Consider the following 24838-nt stretch of genomic DNA (forward strand, 5'->3'; position numbering starts at 1 on the left):
GTGATGATATCTGAAAGGTACGAGAGGAACGTTTATCAGTATCTTGATACCTGTCAGGTTTTCTAAAATTATCCCTATTCCTGAGGTTATACCTCCTTTCAGAGGGCTCATTTTGAAGAGACCTTCCTCGGGATTGAGAATCTTTCTCTTTTGAATGTTGTTTGTTATTTTCCCACTTCTTTTTAGAAGAGGTAGGATTGTTTTTAGTAAATGCCTTTTCAGGACTTTCAGACAGTTGTGGTTTAACTGTGTAATTCTATTAAATTTTGTATCTGATTAAGTAATTCCACGTCTAACATTGCTTCAATGTCAGGATGAGGTGTATAGCCGGCTAAAATCGGCCATGTTGCTCCTAGTCTACCTAGTGGACCGAGCCTGGTAATGTCATTGTAATGTTTTAGGGCGCCTTTAAAACAGAGCTCATGCTCCTGGCATGTGAGTGGAATTTCAATATCCTCGAAAGGAATATATTCCTCAGGTGGTTCCTCTTCTTTGTAGAAGTGAAACGTTTTAGTTACTAGATTTGTTTCTGGGAATACTATCCATGAACAGAATACCTCTGTCTGGTGAGATTCATGTGCCTCTATCACAAAAACTGCTCTACCACCTCTTGGTGTTAGGCCATGTTTTATACGTTTTAGAGTGATGGCTCTCCTTAAATTTGGAGCGATGATTTTCGCATTTTCATCGGTTTCATTAAAACCTGTATAATCAAAAGCTGCTGCGACATCGTCGGGTACAGCTCCACCGGTTCTGGTGTTATTATCCCCGTTTAGGGACATTGTTTAATGAAAATTGCAGAGCAAGTTTCAAGGGAACAAAGATAAGGTGCACAATATTTTGAAACACTGTATCCTTCAATGTTGAACAAACCAAACAGCTAATACATAGGATTTTTGTCCTACTCAGCTATGGCAGATATTATTCCTACCCACTCCAGACGTCTTATGGAGTATTATGAGTAGGGGTCTCTGAGAAAAGCACGACTGAGTTACTTCAGTATCTAGCGTTAAATTAGTGCCTTACCAAACCGTTGGGCGCCATGTAGTGTAGTTCCTATATCCCTGATAGGCTCTGCGCATAGGAATAATATACACTATAGTTTTGACATAGGACTGAGGTCAGTATGTCTCTATCGAGTACATTAAACTTAATTACTTGTGTGTGCCAGCTAACTCAGAGGTCACTAAAAAACTTCTTGAATAAAGCAAGAAGGGATTAGTTTCTGACAACCGCATAAACATGACAACTTTGTTTCCCTTAGAATCGGAACAATCTCAGAATCGTGGAAACAATAGATAACAGTTTCACTCAGTCAATCGTGCATGCTTCGTTTCTACAGAGTTACACAGAAATAGATAGACGGGCGTTTCAATAAAAAGGGTTTATTGAACAGTCTTATTTCTCGTGCAAGAGATATGAACTGCTACAATCGTAAGACAGAATGCGAAGTATAATATGTACAGCGTTAGCAGTAAGATAAAATAATACTGCAATAGCATGGTTTGTAGCTATGACAGATATTCATAAAAATACATACATAAATAACACAGGCTAAAATGTTAATACTAATCTGATGCTTCTAGCTAGTTCTACCCCAGTGTACCTAACCTAAGTGTAGTATGAGGTAAGAAGTAGGGTGCTGTTTGTCTATAGTCTAGTTTAGCTATAGTTGCCAAGATTTGCCAAAAGTCCCTCTAGGTTCTAGTCCGCTCCATACCTTAGAATGAGTGAGGTTGAAATCTCTTTCCGAGTCTCGATCTCTAACACCCCGCAAGGGGAGTCAGAAACACTGGAGCTGGATTCTCTGCGAGGAGGATGACAGCGTCTGGTCAGTGCGTCAGGCGGGGACTTGACTTCCTTCTGAACTTGCCTTGGCGAGCCACGTCGTTCAAGTAGGCAGCCAAACCGTGGTTTGCCATGGTAAGTGAAGGTATATTTATACCTTGGAGGTGTTTAGGAATGCCAGTATTGACGTAAAAGTCGGGCAGAAGAACGTCATGAATGAACCCCTAAGGAATAGATGTTCATGCATAATAAATGAGTTCTTGAAGAAATCAATATCCAAGCAAGGGGAAGTCCTAAAGGCTTAAGAGTCTGGTTTTCCAAGAACACCTTGTGACGTAGATGAACGGATGTAGGTGGCCATGACTGTACTTGGTTAGCATGGATAATGCCTAAATAAGGGTAGGATTTCTATGCCTAAATATGGGCAATGCGAATTGTGCCTATATAAGGACATAAATCGGGAAACCTACATACGGTATCTAAATCAACACACAAAAGGGTTATTAAATTACACACTAGCAGGAGACTTGGGCAGTTTGTGCAACATACTTTGAGCTCCAGGCCTGCTGTTGCAGCAGGAACTGACGCTCCTGCACAATTACAAACTATTAGTCCACAGACTATTAACGCTATGATGGGAAAGCGCCTGCTAAGCGTGATGAAATGGCTTTCTGGCTTGCTTGCAAGACCAACCAGTTAGAAGCAGTGTATCTACATACAACCCCCCAAGATAAACACAGAATACTGACTATGTGTCTTCCTCTCGGAACGGTGCCTCCCGTACAGGAGTGTAACTCCTGAGGAAGCATCTTTGCATGCATTTGTACCAGTACTCATATTACGCCTTCAGTCGCAGTCCTCCCTGATGTACTTAGACAAGTACAAAATGAACACGGAGCTGTACTGGCTCTGGATTTGGGAATGAAGTTAATGGGGAACTTCTTTAGTCTCCTCCATATTTGAGCAGCATAAAGGGAGAGGCTTCAGTTCAGCCTAAACGTCAGGGACTGGAAGCAGTTCCAGCTCAAGACCATGAACGGGAACTGCCATAAATATTTGCGGAGGTTTACACCTGTGTAGGTAGGAATATCTTAGATACTCATCTTGTTAAGCCCCATTTAAAACCTAAAATGACACAGAGAGTTCCGTTAAGGAGAAATCTGCAATGGAAGGGAAGAAGAAACAAAAAGATAATGATAAAAGACGGACTGGCTTAACCATTTCTCGGGAATCCGGCAGGGGTGGTTATAACTCGAAGAGACCTAGAAAAAATGTAAAAACCTGACCGCTATCAGTTTTTGATAACCGCTCTTCACATTCTTTTAAGGACACTGATGGTAAAAGGTTAGAAACGGGGAGCCGATCCGAGTACCAAAGAATAGAGGAGTACAATAGGAAAAATGAAAAAGGAAGCAAGAGTGACATCACCATAAAGAGGGAAGAGAAAGGATTGGACTCTAAGACCCCAGTAAAAAAGAAAAAAGTGGCTGGACTTTTAAAAAACATGCCAGTTCAAGTACAAGTCATTCTGATAAACACGACCTGGGCAAGAGCGCTTCTTGTTAGTCACAATAGTACATCAGACGCTTCAAAGAAGAGAATGGCCTTCAGCATTCATTAGGGAAGCACCTTGGGGGAGGAAGTGATAAGAGTAGCCTTCTCTCCAAGGATATCTGAGGATATCTCCAAGGATATCTCAGGATATCCAGGAAATGTATACCAGTCAACGGGCCATGAAACAAGCTCAAGTTATATAGCGAAATCAAGCAGGTGGTGTGAACACCCTAGTCCACATGTTATTCCCATACATAGTGAACGACAAGTATAGGACCCTTTAACACTTTTGCTGCTAGCCCCCCCCCCCATAATGCTAAGCCTTTATTGGTCCATTTGGGATAGTTCGCGTTTAGGCCTCATAACTGTTTTCCACATAAGGTATCCAGGCCAATTTTGTGTCCTTTTTTCCCCAACAACCTGGGGATTCCAATGGTACCAAGGGTTTGTGGATTAAGGGGACCGAGAAATTAGCCAAAATGTAGCAGAATTTTATTTTGGGGGGGGGAATGGAAAGAAGGTGCTGCAAAAGAAAGTGTCTGTTTTTTTCCTGCAAATGGCATCAACGAGGTTGAATTGGGTAAGGAAGTTAGGGGAAGGAGATACGGATTTATGTATGTCAGTTGGGCTGGGAATGTAGGTTTTCCTATCTTCTAATTTGAGAGCCCAGCATTATAACATGGTTTTTAGTGTATATTTTACTCCAGAAAAGCTATTTGGTTGGGATAAAAGGGAAGTTGATAAGTGCCCTAGGTGTCGCGAGGGCCCGGCCGATGCGATACACATGTTCTGTAGCTGCAAGAAGTCTTTGAAGTCACTGAGATATGTTGGAGTAAGCTGTTCGGGGAAGAGATACGCGCAATCTGACTCAGACATACTTCATTTTTATATTAATGGCCATAGCTTGATTGTAAAAGGCAACAGTGAGGAAAAATGCAGAGCCTCTTATGACTTGGGCTTGGCTGGGTCGCTTAATGGGCAACTGCAAGGGTAGGGGGGCTAAGAGGTGGTGTAAAAAGATCTGGTCCCCCATGATCAACTGGGTAACCGGTTGTCTGGGGTATGAGGACTGGTTAGCCCCTGACTCCTAGATTTGTTGAAGGGGCAGAGCTTGAATGATTGTTTATAGTAATAGAAGGAATCAGATGGGTCTTTGACATTGTATTGTCCCAGGTATAGCAGAATGTATTACCTACTTTATCAGCTCTAGTAGAAACATGTTTGATATTAGCGAATGCCTAGGTCGCCTTATGATTTAGTGAAATTAATGGGACATTCTTGTCTTTTGATGCATCATGAATTTGACCCCTTTTATAAAAAAATGTCTTTACAGAGACTGTAACTTGCCCTTCAGAACCTAATGAAATGTTCTTATATGCTGTATGTAATATTATGAAATAAGTCTGTATGCTCTGATATCTTTGGAAAATAAAAATAAACTAACAACAAATAAAAAGCAAATGGCATCAACAAAAGGTTTGCAGTGCTAAAATTGCCATCCTCCTAGCTTTCAGGAACAGGCAGACTTAATTCAGAAAACCAAATATTTTACCACAGTTTTGTCATTTGACTAGCCCGTTTTTCCTATTTATTTTTTTTGCTTTCAATCTCCTTACAGTTTGTGGTAGAAACTGGTGTAAAACTCACAGTGCATCCCAAAAAGCTATACATTTCTGAAAACTAATCACGATTCTGAATTCAACAAGGGGTCATTTGTGTACATGCTTCAAGCTTTTCCTATAGAAAGCAACAGTTGTAATAATAATAATATTAAAATTGAGTTAAAAAAACAGCTGTTTGTGTCTAAATTTTCATCTGTAATTTCTTTTTACTATCGCAGACTTTCGAAAGCAATATATTGTTACGTCTGTTGGCCCCTTCTGGTTGCGGGCATATATAGGTTTTGTAGGTTCTCTAAGAACCCGAGGAACTCAGATCCAACAACCGAGCTGCATCTTACAATGGTGTTACATTGTGTACCGGCCTTACAGCAATTGATATGATAAATTATAAAGAATGGTAAAAGGGTATGAAGGAAAAACTCTTGTATTTATGAAATGTACACCAGATGCTGAGTTTAGGAGCAGTAGTTGTTTGTACATCTCTGAATTTATGGGTACCCATACGGGTATGTGTTCCAGAGGGCATTTAGTAAAATCTCTTATTTGCTCCACACTTGCTTAAATTTGAAAGGCAAAAACGTAGAGATATTCAATTGGCAATAACAAATGTTTTACTATTCTATATTTCCCCATGTCTCCTGATAAAAATGGAACAGCCCACATCATATTTCACCCAGCAGAATCCATGTTTTTTTACATGAGGGTTAGCTGTGGAGTTTGGACCCTAGCTCAGCCCGCACTTAGGGAAACCTATGAAATGAGCACATCTTTGAAAACGAGACACCTGTGAGAGTCCAGGGTGGGGTGACATGTGTGGCTCTCACCAAGTTTTTATACACAGAACCCCTTGCAAATCTCATACTTTGCCTAAAAAACACGTTTTCCTTGCATTTGTGTGAGGAATACTCTTGGAATCTGCAGGGGAACACACATTTCCTACTATCCAACGATCCTACGAATCTCCTGAGAAAAACAGTGCCTCATTTGTGTGGGTAGGCCAAGTGCCCGCGACAGGAAAAGGCGCAATATTCAACAGAGGCACATCATATTTTTCCACTGAAAAACAATGCGTTTTTGCAATATGGGTAGCTGTGGATTCTAGGCCACAGCTCAGCCGGCACCTATGGAAACCTACAAAACCAGCACATTCTTGAAAACTAGACACCTGGGGAATCCAGAGTAGGGTGACTTGCATGGCTCTCACCAGGTTTTTTACCCAGAATCCTGTGCAAAGCTCAAACTTTGCCTAAAAAAATCACATTTTCCTTATCTTTCTGTGTGAAAAACTCCTGAAACTGCACGCAGTCACAAATTTTGTACGACCCAGCATCCCCCAAGTACCCAGAGAATAATGATGCCTCGTTTGTGTGGGCAGGCTAAGTGCCTACGACAGGAAAGGCATCAAATCGAACGTAGACACATCCCATTTTTCCACTAAAAAATATGTGTATTTTTGCAATGTGGGTAATTGTGGATTATGGGCCAAAGCTTAGCCGGTACCTAGGGAAACCTACCAAACCAGTATATTTGTGAAAACTAGACACCCAAGGTGGGGTGACTAGCATGGCTCTTACCAGGTTTTTTTAACCCAGAATCCTGTGCAAAGATTAAACTGCCTAAAAAAACAAATGTTCCTTGCATTTCTGTGAGTAAATGTCTTGGAGTCTGCAGGCAGTCACAACTTTCTTAACACCCAGCTTTCCCCCAAGTCTCCTGAGAAAAACGGTGCTTCACTTGTGTGAGTAGGTTAAGTGCCTGCGAGAGGAAACGGCGGCAAACACAACAATTGTTTTTGCAAGGTGGGTAGCTGTGGATTATGGGCCCCAGCTTAGCCAACACCTAGGGAAACCTACCAAACCAACACATTTTTAAAACCTAAGCACCCGGGAAAGTCCAGGGTGGGGTGACTTGCCGGTCTCTCACCAGGTTTTTTTTACCCAGAGTCCAGTGCAAAGCTCAAATGTTGCCTAACAAAACACATTTTCCTTGCATTTCTGAGAGGAAAAGTCTTGGAATATGCAGGCAGTCACAAATTTCTTAGCACCCACTGTTCCCCCAACTCTCCTGAGAAAAACGGTGTCTCACTTCTGTGGTTAGGTCAAGTGCCTGCAACAGGAAAGGGCACAAAACGCAACACAGATACATCAACTTTTTCCTGTGGAAAAACAAGGTTTTATACAATTTATTTATTTAGAAAGGTTTGTATAGTGCGAACGTGACCCTCGAGGGTATCAGAGCGCTTTACATGTGGAGAACATGATTAGCACTTGGTCCGATCAACATGCAAACATGCTTGAGAGTTGAACAAATCATCAATTAAAAATAGGCTAACAGTGGTTGGACTGGAATAAAGCCAGTACTAGGAAGGATAGTCTATATAAGAGTTTGATATCTGTGTCTATTCAATGTCATTGATATGTTGACTTAGGGTAAGTGGGTAAGAACTTAGTCAGTAGATAAGATTTGGCTTCTCTTTTGAAGGTGTAAGTGGAGGAAATTAGGCGAAGGTCCGGTGGTAAAGAGTTCCATATCTTGGGTGTGATAGCCGAGAATGCTCTAGCCCCAGTTTTCTTTTTGTTGGTTCGTTGGGGTTTCAGCAACAAGGTGAGCGCACTTCGTGAGGATCTGCTGCCCCCTGATTTTTCTAGCCTTTGGGCCAGGTAACTGGGGGTGTTGAAGTGTAATGCTTTGTGCGTCATGCAAGCCATTTTCAGTTGGGTTCTTGCTTCGTATGGTAGCCAGTTCAAGGTTTTTAGGGCTGGTGAGATGCATGCAATTCTTTTAGTTCCGAGGACAAGTCTTGCTGCTGCATTGAGGGAGGCTCTTAGTGGTGCTAGTTTGTTTTTAGGTAGGCCACATAGTGTGGCGCTACCGTAATCCAGTCTGGGTGATACTAGGGCTTGGACCGCTCGTTTTAGATCTTCATGAGGTAGGTATGGTTTCAGTTTCCGCAGAATGCTCAGTTGGTAGTTTGCTCCTTTGGTGGCTGCACTAATGTGACCCTGCATATTTAGGTGTCTGGCAGAGTCTATGATGTGGGGCGATCATTTGGGGAGCTGTAAGATGATTCAGCCACAGATCAATCTTGGGGTTGTTATTTAGCAGAGAGATGAGAATAAATTCAGTTTTATCAGCGTTGAGTTTGAGGTAGTTAACCGTGAGCCAGAGGTGTGTATTTTGTATGATGGAATTGAGGGATATAATATCGTCTGGAGAGGCGATTTTGAGATATAGCTGAGTGTCATCCGCGTACATATGGTAGTGGATGTTAGTGGATTTTAGGAGGTTTGCTAGTGGTTCCAGGAAAAGGTAAAGAGAATGGGGGAGAGAGCGGATCCTTGAGGAACACCAAGGAGTTATCGCGTGTGTCTTAGAGAGAGATTGATTTATTTTGACTCTTAAGGATCTGTTTTGGAGGAAAGAAGAGAACCATTGTAATATGGCCCCTGATAAGCCCATTCTTTGTTCAAGCAGTTTTAGTAGGGTGTCGTGTTTGAATGTGTCAAAGGCAGCAGATAAATCAAGCAATATTAGAAGACATGATTCGTTATTGTCCAGCATTTTTAGTATGTCATCTACAATATGAGTAAGGGCAGATTCGTGCTGTGATCTTGACGGAACCTTGATTGGAATTGATCGAGTAGTTGAAACTTTTCTAAGTGATTGCAGAGTTGTTTCTGTACCCATTTTTCTAAGAGCTTTGCCAATGAGGGGATGTTGGAGATGGGCCGGAAGTTGTTAGGGTTAGAGCAGTCTGCCATAGGTTTTTTTTTAGAATGGGTGTTACTTGAACGAATTTTAGGCAGTCTGGGATAGTGCCTTGTGTAAAGAGGCGTTTACAATCTTTGACCATATTGGGAGGATACAGGTTTTGATCTCTTTGAATATGCTGGGAGGTAGAGGGTCCGTGAAGTGGTTTGATGGGTTAAAAGAAGAGAGAATGTTGTAGATTTCCTGTTCGCTGATTGGGGAGAAAGTGTTCCAAGTGGCATTATTCTTGGAGGGGGGCCAGGGTGGTTCCTTCCCTTCCGTATATTGGGAGTTGTATGATAGGCTGACTGAGGAAGCCGGTAGTAGTTCCTTTGCGAATTGAAGGTTGTTCTCTATCTTTGTTGTTTTATCCTGGAAGAAGGTGGCTAGTTGTTCGCAATTTGGCATGGTGCTGGGTCCAGAGTCTAAGGGGTTTGATGTGTTACGTGATTGCTGTTTGACTATTTCAAATAGTTTTTTGGGCCTATTTCTGGCCTGATCGAGTTGAGTTCTGATAAAATTAGCTTTCGTCTGTCTTATTCTTCGATTGTATGTGTTCCTCATTGATCTTAAGCGTTTTAGCGATTCCACTGATGGGGAGAATTTCCATGCTCCTTCTGCCGTTCTTAGATTGCATCTTTCTGTGTTCAAGTTGTCATTGAACCATGGCTTCGAGTTTTTAATAAAGATATTTTTCGGTTGTAGGGGTGCGATAGAGTCCACGACTTCCCGTATCGAAGTATTGTAGTAGTCTGTGAGGTCATTGACATCCTCCATGTTGGTCTGTGAGATCAAGGTGTTGTTGCATAGAGTGGTTAGTTCATTGTGGTTTATATCACTAAGGTGGGTAGCTGTAGATTGTGGGCCCCAGCTCAACCAGCACCTAGAGAAACATACCAGACCAGCAAATCTTTGAAAACTAGACATCCGGGGGAGTCCAGGGTGTGGTGAGTTGCAGACCCTTATTAGGTTTTGTTACCCAGAGTACTGTGTAAAACTCAAACGCTGCCTAAAACAGCACATTGTCCTTGCATTTATGTGAGGAAAACTTTTAGAATCTGCAGGGACTCACAAATTTCCTACCACCCAGTATTCCTTCAAGTCTCCCAAGAAAAACAGTGCCTCACTTGTGTGGGCAGGCCAAGTGCCCGAAAAGGGCACAGAATGCAACATAGGCACAACACATTTTTCCACTGAAAAAGTGATGCATTTTTGCAATGTGGGTCGCTGTGGAATTTGGGCACAAGCTCAGCTGGCACCTAGGAAAACCTACCAGACCAGCACATTTTTGAAAACTAGATATCTGGTGGAATCCAGGGTGTGGTGAGTTGCAGGCTCTTACTAGGTTTTATTATACCCAGATTCCTGAGCAAAGTTCAAACTTTGTCTAAAAACACATTTTCCTTGCCTTTCTGTGTGGAACACTCCTGGAATCTCCATGCATTCACATATTTTCTACCACCCAGCATTCCCCCTAGTCTCCCGAGAATAATGGGGCCTCGTTTGTTTGGGTAGGACAAGTGCCCAAGACAGCAAAGGGCGTCAAACACAATATAGACACATCACATTTTTCCACTGAAAAGAATGTGATTTTATTTCAATGTAGGTAGATAAGAATGTTGGTCCACGGCTCAGCCAGCACCCAGGGAAACCTACCAAGCCAACACATTCGTGAAAACTAGACAACCGGGGAGTCCAAAGTGGGGTGACTACCATGGTCCTCACCAGGTTTTTTTTCACCCAGAATCCCGTGCAAAGTTCAAACTTTTGCCTACAGAACCACATTTCCCTTGCATTTCTGTGAGGAAACATCCTGGAATTTGCAGGCAGTCACAAATTTCTTAGCACCCAGCGTTCCCCTAAGTCTCCTAAGAAAAACAGGGCTTCACTTGTGTAGGTAGGTCACGTGCCTGTGACAGGAAAGAGTGCCATACGCAACATAGATACATCACCTTTTTCCTGTGAAAAACAATGTTTTATACAAGGTGGGTGGCTGTGGATTTTGGGCTCCAGCTCAGTCGGCACCTAGGGAAGCATACCAGACCAGCACATTTTTGAAACCTAGACATCAGGGGCAGTCCAGGGTGTGGGGAGTTACAGGCTCTTACCAAGGTTTTTTTACCCAGAGTCCTGTGCAAAGATCAAACTTTGCCTAAAAAAACACATTTAACTTGCATTTCTGTGAGGAAATGTCCTGGAACAAAACAACCTGGTCACAAATTTCTTAGCACCCACAGTTCCCCAACTGTCCCGAGTAAAACGATGTCTCACTTGTGTGGGTAGGCCAAGTGCACAAAACAGGAAAGGGCATAGAGTGCATCATAGACACATCGCATTTTTCCACTGAAAAATTATGCGTTTTTGCAATGTGGGCAGCTGCGGAATTTGGGCCAAAGCTCAGCCGGCACCTAGGGAAACCTACCAGACCAGCACATTTTTGAAAACTAGACCTCCGGGGGAATCCAGGGTGTGGTGAGTTGCAGGCTCTTACTAGGTTTTTTTATACCCAAAATCCTGAGCAAAGCTCAAGCTTTGCCTAAAAACACATTTTCCTTGTCTTTCTGTGTGGAAAACTTCTGGAATCTCCAGGCATTCCCAAATGTTCTATCACCCAGCATTCCCCCAAGTCTCCAGAGAATAATGGGGCCTTGTTTGTTTGGATAGGACAAGTGCCCGCGACAGGAAAGGGCGTCAAACGCAACGTAGACACCTCACATTTTTCCACCGAAAACAATGTGTTTTTTTAAATGTGGGTAGCTGTGGATTTTGGGCTACAACTCATCCAGCACCTAGGGAAACTTACTAAACCAACACATCAGTGAAAACTAGAAAGTCGGAGAGTCCAAGGTAGAGTGACTACTGTAGTCCTCACCAGGTTTTTTTTTCACCCAGAATCCTGTGCAAAGTTCAAACTTTTGCCTAAAGAAACACATTTTCCTTGCATTTCTGTGAGGAAAAGTCCGGAAATCAGCTGGCAGTCCCACCTCTCTTAGCACCATGCGTTGTCCCAAGTCTCCTAAGAAAAAGGGTGCCTATGTTGTGTGGGTAGGTCAGGTGCCTGCGACAGGAAAAGGCACTAAACACAACGTAGAAACCACATTTTTCCAGTGAAAAATTATGTGTTTTTTGAAATGTGGGTAGCTGCAGCTTTTGGGCCTCAGCTCATCCAGCACCTACGGAAACCTACCAAACCAATATAGTTTTTAAAACTAGACTCCCGGGGGAGTCCCTGGTGGGTTGACTTCTGTGACTCTCGCCAGGTTTTTTTTTACCCAGAATCTTGTGCCAATCACAAACATTGCCTAAAAAAACAATTTTCCTTGTACTTCTGTGAGGAAAAGTCCTCAAATTTGCATGGAAGCTCAAATTTCCAGATAAAAATGGTACCTCACTTGTGTGGGTGGGCCAAGTGCCCACGACAGGGAGGGGCCCTATATGTATTGTAGAGACATCAAAATTATTTATTACAAAACAACCTGGTTTTGCAAAGAGGGCACCTGCGTTTTTGGTCTCATGCTCTGTGGCCATCTAGGTAAACCTACCAAACCCAGACATTTCTGAAAACTAAACACCCAGGGGCGTTCAGGGAGGTGTTCCTTGCATGGATTCCTCCAACGTTTTCTTATGCAGAATCCCCTGCAAACCCCAAATTTAGTTACAAAGTCACATTCTCCTTACATTTCTGTGTGGGGATGTTGAGGGATCACAAGGTAGACACAAATTTTCTACCACACAGCATTACCCCAGGTCTCCCGATATAAATGGTACCTCACTTGTGTGGGTGGGTCAAGTGCCCGCGACTGAGAAGGGCCCAAAACATGATAACTGTGTTAGGTGTACTAATTTTTCCTGGGGGCGACAATCATATAGGGAAACCTATCAAACCCAGACATTTCTGAAAAGTAGACATCCAGGGGAGCCCAAGGAGATGTCGCTTGTGTGGATCAACCAACGTTGTCTTTCTCAGAATACTCTGAAAATGTAAACTCTTGAATAAAAATACAAATTTTCCATGCATTTCTGTGGCGTAAACAACAAGAATGTGCAGGGATCCACAAACTTCCCACCACTCAGAGTTTTCCCACTTTTTCCAATAAAAACACTACCCCACTGTCGCCTGGTCGAGGGACCTGAGGAGAACCACGAAAAGGACACAACTGACGGGACCTTTACACCTCCCCTGCAGGGTGCTGATGGCCCCTTTAACGTGGACTGGATCACTGCGGAAGGAGGTGCGGCTCGGATGACGACATCGGGAGTGGACGAATCAGAATGCCGCGAGTTCCGTAAAGCGGAAGTTCGGAGACCTGACGGCGCGAAAGCCCGAGGAGGAGATATCGGAGACGCGGAGGAGAGCGAGGTGAGGAGGGAGACCGAGGAGAAGAGAGGAGAACGAGATTCGAAGGAGCAGAGAGGAGCGGAGAGAGACGGAGAGCCAGGAGGCCAACGGAACCACTTCTCGCCCTGCCACACCCCCGGAGGAGTGTGGCTGGGAAAGGTACGGGGTCGTATCCTGGGCTTCTTAAACCACCGGGAGGGCGCTAGGGGAGGGAGTTCGCTGTCGGGAGGGCACCCGGGCTGAGGACGTTTTCTTGTGTTCAGAGAATCCCTCACTCACTTACATCGTTATTCTCAAACACAAGTGTTCTTTTGGTGCTGGAACCCCGGTGACCCCTCACACCCCCTTTCCCCCTCAAATTTCGGACGTGGAGGGTTGTATATTAATCCCTGCTTTTTCCTTCCTTTTCGGGCCCCATCAGAGGCATTCCCTACCCCGGGCCCTGCCGAGGAGAAGGAGGACAACAAGGAACCCGACCTATCCCTATCCTGGAGTATAACAAGCCAGAAGACCACCTTTCTCCCAAAGAGAACGAGATAACGCTTGTATTAACCTGGAATAAAGCCTGAACCCTGTACTTCAGTCTATTGGCGTTATTGATCTATGCAGGGGAAGACAGCGCATAGGCGACAAGTGGCGAGCCAGATAGGAGAATTATCGAACAACCACCCGATACAGGATGGACGCCCTTATTCACCAAATGAGGGAGGGGCAGACGAAGATGGAGTGGGCCATAGAACGGAGTTCCTCCCAAGCAGACGCCGATCGGGCCGTCTTTACCTCCGCCATTCAAACGCAAGCAGACAACCTGGTCAAGTTGGCTGAGGGACAAGCCCACCTTATGGTCTCTCTGGGTCAGACTAGAGCGGCTGCCCCTCCTGGAACCGTGGTCCCTCTTCAGAAGTTCACCCCGGGAGAGGACCCCTTAGCGTTCTTTTTGAACTTCGAGAGAGCCGCTAGGGCTAGTGCCTGGGCCGGAGAAAGATGGCCCTTCTATCTAGCCCCCTTGTTGGTGGGGGAAGCCCAAGCGGCCTATCAGACTGTCAATAAAGACGGAACCGCTACCTACGCCATCATAAAACAATATATACTAGATCGATTGGGAGTGGATGACGAGACTCATCGGTTGCGGTTCCGGCAAGAGAGAGGAACACCTGGTGACTTACCTAAGGCATTGTTCTTTAAATTAAAGGAAGCGGCGGATCAATGGCTGAAACCCCAGGACTCCAGCATGGAAGAAGTAATGGGGAAAATATACCTTGAACAGTTCCTGGAGGCCCTCCCCTATCCTAGTCAACGGTGGTTAAAACAACATGCCGGCTTGACCTTAGAACAGGCTGTGGATATGGCCACATCCTACGCTCGAGCTCAAGTCCACCCTCAGAAGGAACCGGAGAGACCGTTCAAACCCACCATCCAGGGGAAGGGAGACCGAAAGAATTTCAAAGTGAACCCTGAGCCAGTACGCAACCGAGGAGCCCGACCTGAGCAAACCCCCTTTTCTGGTCCCCAGTGTTTTGATTGTGGGGAATGGGGGCACATAGCTCGCTATTGCAGGAAGAAGAGGGATAAGGAGGAGGAACCAATGGACGTGAGCTACCTACCACACTCTCTTCTCTACGCTCAGGAAACCGGACCGGTATTTTACGTGAGTGTCAAACTTCAGGGTAAGCGTGTTAGGGCCCTCTTAGACTCAGGTTGTAAGCATTCTGTGGCCAGACAGGAACTCATTCTCCCTTCTTGGGTCCTACCAGGTAGAAGGGTTGGTATAAGGTGTGTTCATGGAGAGGTGAGGGATTACCCGTTAGCCAGGATCAAGTTACAAACACCTACCGGGACCGAAATGACTGCAGTCGTAGGGGTACTCCCACAGCTTCCCGAACCCGTCATTCTGGGAACCGACAATCCCTGTTTTTCCTCTATGATGAGAGAAGTTCTTTCTTTCCCTAAACAGTGGCCCGTCTCCGTATTGACCCCCGAACCCTGGGCTAGGGACACACACTTTCGTACGGCCCAATTAAACGATGCAAGTCTAGTTAACGCATGGTCTAAAGCCCGGGCCGAGCAAAACCAAACGATCAAGTCGTACCCCACCTTTGTGGAACAGAAGGGTCTCCTCTACCGCTTAGCCAAGGAAGACGCTGTTCCTCAACTTCTGGTACCCTCAGAATTCAGGGATCAAATTCTTTTTTTTGCCCATGCCCACCTTTTGGCGGGGCATGTGGGGGCGGAAAAAACCGGACAATCTATTCTGCAACATTTTTTCTGGCCTGGGGTATACGCCCAGGTCCAGAAATACTGCCAAGAATGCCACATATGTCAACGGCGTAATCCCTATACGCCTCCGGCGGTCCCCTTGCAACCGCTCCCCATTATAGGCAAACCTTTTGACCGGTTGGGAATGGATCTCATTGGCCCATTGCCCAAATCGAGTCGGGGACATCAGTACGCCCTTGTTTTAGTGGATTACGCCACCCGCTATCCAGAGGCCTTTCCCCTCAGAGCAGCCACTACCAGTGCCATAGCGCAACGTCTGATAGAAGTATTTTCCAGGATGGGCTTCCCTAGGGAAATCGTCACTGATCAGGGCACCCCCTTCGTGTCCCGACTGATGAAACAGGTCTGCCAACAACTCAACATTAAACACATCAAAACATCAGTATACCACCCCCAGACAGACGGGTTGGTTGAGCGCTATAACGGGAGCCTCAAACTGACCCTAAAAAAACTTGTCTGGGGATGGGAGGAATTGGGATCAAATGTTGCCTTTGGCTCTCTTTGTGTTACGTAGTCAAAAACAGTCCAGCCTAGGGGCTTCTCCTTTCGAGCTCCTTTTTGGACGACAACCCAGAACCTTACTGGAAATAACGAAAGAGAGTTGGGAAAGTGAGGGCACAAAGGAAGCGGAGGCTCTCCTTGACTATTCTCGCCAACTACAGTCCAGATTACATAAATTAAGGACTCTAGCACATGAACACCTAGCACTCGCTCAAGTCAAACAGAAACATTTCTACGATAAGGGAAAAAAATGGAGGGAGCTTGATATAGGGGATTGGGTCTTGGTTTTACTACCCAGCTCGGCTCAAAAGATGAGAAAAGAGTGGCAAGGTCCTTTCCAGGTAGTGAAGAAAGTGGGTAGAACCTCCTACGTTCTCCAGATGTCCCGAACCAAGACTCAGTTGTACCACATCAACATCCTTAAAAAATGGCTGGAAACCCCTCCGGTTCCCTCTCAAACGGTTTCCTTTTCCACCCCTATGCCAAATACCATTTCTGAATTGCCTATCAATACCGACCTGTCAGCCTCTCAGAGAAACGCTATTGCCACCCTCCTACAACAATATTCTGGGGTCTTCTCGGACCAGCCCGGCAGAACTCACCTCTCTGTACACACCATACCAACTCCCGAGGGGGTGGTCGTCAAACAAAAACCGTATAGGATACCTGAGGCCCGGCAAACGGCTTTCAAAGGGGAAATCCAACAAATGCTAAAAACTGGAGTCATTGTCCCTTCCCGAAGCAACTGGTGTTCTCCGGTGGTTTTAGTGCCTAAACCGGACGGGAGTATCCGTTTTTGTGTTGACTTCCGCGCGGTCAATAGGGTTTCAAAACAGGACGCATACCCTCTTCCCCGGGTGGACGAGTTGGTGGAACGCCTTGGTGAGGCCAAGTACATCACCACTATCGACCTCACCAAGGGGTATTGGCAGATTCCCCTTGCTCCGGGTGACCAGGAGAAAACAGCCTTCTCCACTCCCTCGGGGCATTATCAGTTCACTGTCCTCCCATTTGGGTTGCATGGAGCCCCGGCCACCTTTCAACGCACCATGGATACCCTTCTCCGACCCCACCTTCCTTATGCTTCGGCATATCTAGACGACATTGTCGTCTTCAGTAAGACATGGCCTGACCATCTTCAACACCTGAAGAGTATATTAGACAGCATTTGTCAAGCTGGGTTCCACATAAACGCAAAAAAATCCCGGGTGGCTTATCAGCAGGTTAAATATTTAGGGTTTCTGCTCGGTAATGGAAATCTTATGCCTCAGGAAGAGAAGGTGGCGGCTGTGCAGGCTTTGACCTATCCCAAGACGAAGAGGGATCTCAGGGCCTTTTTGGGATTAGTAGGCTACTACAGACGGTTTGTCCCACACTTTGCTAGAATTTGAATTTGAATTTAAAAACATTTCTATAGCGCACTTTTACCAAGCGGTTTCTTGGCGCTGTTGGATTGCGAGAAGCAAGCAGGAGCAAAGGGGAATTTAAGCATTGTAAGCACGAGAAAAAAGAAAAGTTTTAAGACCCTTCCGGAACTCAATGTAGGAAGATGACATACGGAGTTCCGGGGGGAGGGAGTTCCAAAATGCGGGAGCAAGCACTGCGAATTTCGTACCGCCAGCCCCCTGACCGATCTCCTGCGAAAATCCCAGGCTTCGCCCCGCTTACCACCTCCCGGTGAGCAGGAAGCCTCGTCTTTTCAGGGCCTCAAAGACGCTCTTACCTCCTCGCCGGTGTTAATCGCCCCTGACTTCCAAAAACCTTTTATCCTTCAAACAGACGCCTCAGGGGTTGGGATCGGGGCGGTACTTTCCCAAGAGGATGACAGCGGTCTTGAGCGCCCCATATTGTACATCAGCAGAAAACTATTTCCTAGAGAGCAGGTATATTCCACCATAGAGAAGGAGTGTCTAGCTGTGAGGTGGGGGGTGGAAAAGCTTCGCTATTACCTGGAGGGCCGGCTTTTCACCCTCTTTACGGACCATGCCCCTCTCACCTGGCTCCAGCGAAATAAAGGCCACAATGACCGTATCCTACGCTGGTTTCTGGCCTTGCAACCCTATCGATTTGAGGTGAAACATCGTAAGGGATCGGAACAGGGCAATGCTGATTTTCTCTCGAGGTACCCTATTTCCCCCGATCGGGAAAATCCGGGGATGGGGATGTGTCGCCTGGTCGAGGGACCTGAGGAGAACCACGAAAAGGACACAACTGACGGGACCTTTACACCTCCCCTGCAGGGTGCTGATGGCCCCTTTAACGTGGACTGGATCACTGCGGAAGGAGGTGCGGCTCGGATGACGACATCGGGAGTGGACGAATCAGAATGCCGCGAGTTCCGTAAAGCGGAAGTTCGGAGACCTGACGGCGCGAAAGCCCGAGGAGGAGATATCGGAGACGCGGAGGAGAGCGAGGCGAGGAGGGAGACCGAGGAGAAGAGAGGAGAACGAGATTCGAAGGAGCAGAGAGGAGCGGAGAGAGACGGAGAGCCAGGAGGCCAACGGAACCACTTCTCGCCCCGCCACACCCCTGGAGGAGTGTGGCTGGGAAAGGTACGGGGTCGTATCCTGGGTTTCTTAAACCACCGGGAGGGCGCTAGGGGAGGGAGTTCGCTGTCGGGAGGGCACCCGGGCTGAGGACGTTTTCTTGTGTTCAGAGAATCCCTCACTCACTTACATCGTTATTCTCAAACACGAGTGTTCTTTTGGTGCTGGAACCCCGGTGACCCCTCACACCCCCTTTCCCCCTCAAATTTCGGAAGTGGAGGGTTGTATATTAATCCCTGCTTTTTCCTTCCTTTTCGGGCCCCATCGGAGGCATTCCCTACCCCGGGCCCTGCCGAGGAGAAGGAGGACAACAAGGAACCCGACCTATCCCTATCCTGGAGTATAACAAGCCAGAAGACCACCTTTCTCCCAAAGAGAACGAGATAACGCTTGTATTAACCTGGAATAAAGCCTGAACCCTGTACTTCAGTCTATTGGCGTTATTGGTCTATGCAGGGGAAGACAGCGCATAGGCGACACCCACTTGAATTAGGGCTACTGTTGACCCTGGTGTGATCCATTCCTGATGCGGGCATTTGCCCCAGGCACACAAGTGGGGTAGCGTTTTTATCGGGGTAACGCCGGGTGGTAGGAATTTTGTGTATCCCTGCACATTCCTGTATTTTACGTCACAGAAATGCACAGAAAATATGTGTTTTTATTCAACGTTACATCTTTGCAGGGTATTCAGGGTAATTCAACGTTGGTAGATCAACACAAGGCGACACCTCCCTGGGCTCCCCTGGATGCCTACTTTTCAGAAATATCTTGGTTTGATAGGTTTCCCTAGATGGCCACCGACCCCGGGATCAAAAACACAGAGGCTCCCCTCGCAAAATGAGGTCGTTTTGTAATAAGTAATTTTGATGTCTTCACAATATGTTTTTGTCCCTTCTCTGTTGCAGGCACTTGGCCCACCCAAACCAGTGAGGTAACATTTCTATCGGGGGACCTGGGGGGAATGCTGGGTGGAAGGATATTTGTGCTGGCCTGGTTATCCCACATCTTTCCCACACAGAAAAGTGAGGAAAAAATATGTTTTGTCAATTAATCAAATTTACAAGGACTTCTGGGTAAGTAAACCTTATGGGAGCTACACAAAACATACCACATATTATTCCCTTAGTGACCAGTTTCCAAGAAGATGTGAGGGCAGTTGTTCACTACAGAGAGAGCATGAACTGCCAGTAAAAAACAAAAAAAACAATTAATTATTGCAGACCCATCCACTAGTCAATCACAGACATATTGGTTGGATTTGGCACGAGGGTAAGTAAATAGTTTAAAAAAAACTTAATTCACCAATGACTTTTTCAAAATAAAACCCGCAAAAGTAATTTAAAATAATTTTAAAATCAGGATAGAGAACCACTGACTTAAAGCTTATGAGCTATAAAGCCACGTCAAGGCACCAACCATTATACAGTCCATTCACATGCCTTTCAAGCATCAAAATCTATTAACGCTTTATATAAATCAAGTTTCAGGAACAGACAACCATTCACACCGCCAGCTGTGGCCCCAACACATCACTTACATTTACAAACCACACCATTCAAGGGCGCTTCACTCTCATACGCCAACAGGGCTAACACACCAATCACCGACCAAAAACCCAGACATCAGACAACTTACAAACAGTACCAGCAAGTCAATACACATACTGGCTGCTAGCCATTAACACACTGCCAGCCTACACACACCACCAGCCAGATGCCAGTTCAGACACAACAATAAACACAGCCGAAGCTGTTAGAATATGTGGACTGGCGTTTCAGTGGCAGTGTGTGTATGTATGTAGTGACGTGCTGCTGGTCACAACACACACTGGCAGCCAAATGCCAGTCCACACACACTGCCAGTCAAGCACCAGTCCATGCACACCACCAGCCAAGAGCCAGTCCATGCACACCACCAACCAAGTGCCAGTCTACACACACCACCAGTCTAGCGCAAGTCCACACACACCGCCAGCCAAGCAACAGTTCACACACACTGCCAGCCAAGCGCTAGTCTACACACACTGCCAGCCAAGTGGCAGTCCACACATACCGCCATCAAATTCTTTTTAACAAAAAAGAAAACACAAACTAAAGGGAAGAAAAACCAACTATGACTGACAACACAAGAGGTCTAAATAAAAACCAATCATCAACCGTGAAACTGAATAAAAAATATAAAACTATACAGACCAGTCAGTTCATTTTACTTTTGTGGTTGCTCCCAATCCTTCAGTTGCATTTCGCACGATTTAAAACATCCTGGTACACAGTTCAGGATTAAAAGGACACTTGGGGCAGTACATACGACTCTCCTTTCGCACGACTCTTCAAACACACAGTCTACATCTCCTACAGGGAAAGTTTTTTTGGGTGTGGGTGGAATGTATTCAGGAAAGTGGCAAGCTTTCAATCTAGCCACATCCTCCACCACTCCAGCTCTAGGAACACTTGCCTGCTCCACTACAACAAGGCTGCCTATTACAGACATCTGAAACTGAACAAAAGTTATCTTTGAACATGGAGGACAATCCTTAAATACAACAAAAGCATTGAAGGTTGCCTAATAAAACAAATGAACAGCCAACTTCTTATACCAAATGTATGACTTATGAGCAGCAATGTAAGGCTCAAACCTCTGATCTACTGTATTTACACCACCAAGTGCTTACTGTAGTCTAAAATGCACATAGGTTTGCACACTTCAGCAACCTTACCCCTAACAGTCACAGGTGAAGTACTTTCATCATGAATGGTTGTCAGCGTGTCGACATCTCTCTTGTCTGAAAATTTCACAGCTAGAAGTTCCTATCTATGCAAGGCACTGCACTGTTCACTCTGAAGATTTATACATACAAGCTCTTTAGGGTATCCTTTACAGTTAGTGTGGATTGTGCCACATCCAACTGTGTCTACTTTGAACAATTCCTTGAACAATTGCACACACACCAGCGTAGAAGTTATCTAGTTATAAATGGTGACCTTTGTAAAAAGTCCTCTACCTAGTTCCCACATATTTTCCTCACCGACTTCAAAAGTGGAAGGACAACCAGGGGGGGTCAATCCCTTCCTACCAGTGTACACCCTGAAATTGTAGACCTATCCAGTACTACTATCAGACAACATATACATCTTAATTTCATAAAACACCCTCTTGCTAGGAGTGTACTGCCTAAAAACCAAACAGCCCTTGAACAGGACCAAAGCCTCACCCACAGCTATTTCTTTCTGGCGGAACACAGATCTCTGTAAGAAATCTTCAAAATAATCAAGGATAGGACACATTTTGAAGAGACACTCAAAATCAGGATGATTTTGTGGTAACGCTGTAGCCTTAGCCACAAAATGTAGCATTCGCTGCAGAAGCAAATACCGGTTTCGACTCATGGAAGCTGGAATTATAGCAGTTGCCATCAAGGGGCTATTAGACCAATATGAAGACAGTGATGGCTTCCTTATCAAACCCATCAGCAAAGTTAAACCCTAGAACTGCTTAATGTCATTGAGACTTGTGGGAGACCACTGGGTAGCTCTAGAGTGGGTCTTAAGAATAGCACTGTTGTCTCTCAAAAACTGTTCTGCATTCAAATGAGTTTGCTCAACAATATCATCCAAAAACACAACAGTTGGAAAAAACTGAGAGCCAAAAAGTTATCTATATTGACTTTACACACCTAAAGGCAGGCAACACAAGCTGCATCATATTAGGGGCAACTCAGGGTTCAGCACTTCCAATGGGAAACCTTCCAGCCCCTGCTGCAGTCCAGCTTGCTCTTGCTGCATTACTGACATATCAGTGCACTCCTCTAAAAGTGTCACTTCATCAGCATGAATTGTGGATTTATCATCAGATGGTTCCTCTCGGACAGAAAGTCCACTGTCAGAATCTTCAACTTGATCCTCTGCCTCAGATGCAGAACCAGTCTCAGAACCATGTTCAAAGGCAAATTCGAAAAGCAAACCAACAGCCTGCAGGGCAGTCAGCCTACGGACATTCACAATGCTTACTAATGAAACACAACAAAAGAACAATTAATAACACTGCGTCATATTTGAACTCAACACACAGTGGCTGTATCAAACAGTAAATATAACTATTGGCATACAGTAATCTAGAAATAAACTATCAATACAAACCACACAATGAACTTTACATACCAAAACATGCCTCTTACTTGCCACAGTAGACAGCTACACTGAGGATCACTTGCACCTACTCTGCACAGACACCGCAAGCACCAACAATATCCCACTAGAAAGGAAAAACAAAAGAGAATTACACACAAGACAACACAATACACATCTTCTACAAATCCAAAGAGAATTTGACACACAATAAAAAAGAAGCTAAATATGCAGCCATAATTACATCATTAAAAAAAACACATTTATACAACGCAAAGATATTCATTTGAAGTGAACTGTACAAAAAACGTTTTCTTACCAAACACATGCATCTACACTAACTGCAGATCTACCAGTGCTGAAACCGCAAGCCGATGTCGCCACCAAGGAAATCAAAAGTTTTGCACTAGAATAACATAAAAAGGAGAAATAAAACATTATGCTCGCAAATGCAAATGATGACAAGAAATAGGAGTTAACATTATAAAACACCATGAAGTCTGCCCTCGGGGCAGATCAGCATCACAAATATCTGACCTGTCCCTAAGAGGGGGCATAAAGCAAAGGCAAGAAATTGACGTCCTGTAGGGGAGGGACCCTTACCCCAGCCAAACACCATTTCACACACACCACCATCCAAATGCTGGCCACACACATCGCCAGCCAGAATCCAGTCCCCACATACTGCCAACAAAATTCCCAGTTCAAACACACAATCAGCCAAACACCAGTACACACACCCAGTACCTCCCTGCGCTCCCCAGAGAAAAAACTCACCTCCTCCTGGACCGTGCTGAAAGCAAATAGCTTCCGGCAAGTCCCCATAGTGTTTTGATGCCGTTGGGGCACGGAGTGAACGCTGATGTCATCAGATCGCTGGGGGAGGTGTCACGGGTGTCAGCGAAAGCACTTCCGCTGCCATCCCTATTGGGGGCATGTGGCTGGAGGCCCTATGGGGGGGGCGCGTCAGCGCTTGCTCCATGGGTGGGGGCTAGGGAGGCCTGGAGCCATCCTCAGCACAAGACCACTGTGGCTGAGGACGGCTTCAGGCCATCCTAAGCACCCAAGGGGTTACAACCATAAGCAATACATGGCATTAAATCAATATTGAACCAAGAGTTTGTGTTTGGCAGCATACGTAAACCCCATAATCATTTCAGTAATTGTAACACCAGCAATGTCATTTTTGCAATTCTGTGCCCTTGTGACATGATTTATATAGGACAAACGACACAGAAAATCCGGATCAGAATCTGCCAACACAGAAGCAGACTGAGGTGTAAAACACCAAACGCACCGCTGGTGGAACATTTCGAAGCAGCTGGCCATACTGAGGATGACATTCATTGGACAGTCGTCACTGTTGTCAAAATCCCTCCAAGAGGTGCAGACATTTCACAGCTTTTGAATAAGGAAGAATTAAAATGGATTTTGAAAACGGGAAGCATTCACAGTGGATTGAACCGCTTAGAGGATTGGACCTCCTTACTATGATTGTGCAATTGGAACTGTCCACAACCTATGATACATCCACCACAAAACTACCACCAGACTTTAAGAAACATTAATTTATTTTTTTGTTCCCATTCAAATTGTGCTCTCCATGTTTTATAAATGTAATAGCTTATACATCCATGTACCAGCTCTTCAAATGTCATTCTCTGCCCTTCTACCCTTATTTTTATTCTCACCACGCGCCGTCTTTCACTCACCCAATATGGCGCCCTCAATCCGCCTTGTTTTACATCACTCGCGAGCACTGCGTTACTATTAGCAACTAATAGAACATGTGACTGATCACCTGATCTAGCCACGATCACATCAAACCGGCGCAAGCACTCTTCCACCACAACTCTTCCGGCATTGACCGAGACGTTGCCTTGCCGATTCCCCCGGAACGTGACTTCATCTTCACATCGTGGTATGTCTTTTGTTTCCAACCGGCGGCTCCCCACCCCCCTATTTACGATGTGATTACGTCCAGTAATTTGCCTTATTTTATCGACAGATTTTTCACTACCGTGTTAAGTATTACCATCGCGGACCTAGGTAAGCCGCTTTTCCGCTTTATGCACTGCACTTCCGCTCCACTCCTCGAGCCTGTTTATGACCTTCATATTTTTTATTTTTTATTTTTATTACAGACCGATTCCGTGTTCTAATAGTCGCTTAGTTTTATCAACTAAGCTGACACATCATCCTTGCTGTATTCAAGGACAGCATGAGGTAAATTGTTCCCCGCCTATCACGCCTAGCTCACCTGACATAGTTTCCGTTGTAGTTAACTCGCCCTTCTCACCTGCGACATCCACAGTTCTTAATCTCAGACACGCCCTC

General features: G+C 45.3%; 1 protein-coding gene across 6 annotated transcripts in view; it reads right to left on the minus strand.

The window, feature by feature from the left end:
* The window catches only part of LOC146796157 (uncharacterized), a 171760-nt gene that overhangs the window by 31280 nt on the left and 115642 nt on the right, over positions 1 to 24838 (minus strand). For 4 of the 6 annotated variants that reach the window (XR_014969547.1, XR_014969548.1, XR_014969545.1 and 1 more), the window contains 2 exons: positions 22821 to 22907; positions 22535 to 22628 (listed from right to left, as the gene is read on the minus strand). Coding sequence is in view for 2 of the 6 variants with exons in the window: in XM_085628566.1 (XP_085484692.1) it covers positions 22552 to 22628; positions 22821 to 22833 (90 nt within the window). In the remaining 4 variants the exon portion in view is untranslated. The remainder of the gene's footprint in view (positions 1 to 22534; positions 22629 to 22820; positions 22908 to 24838) is intronic. The other 2 variants (XM_085628566.1, XM_085628565.1) reach the window with 1 other exon arrangement.

Source organism: Triturus cristatus, chromosome 10 (assembly GCF_964204655.1).
Source record: "Triturus cristatus chromosome 10, aTriCri1.1, whole genome shotgun sequence".
In the NCBI taxonomy this organism is placed as follows: domain Eukaryota; kingdom Metazoa; phylum Chordata; class Amphibia; order Caudata; family Salamandridae; genus Triturus; species Triturus cristatus.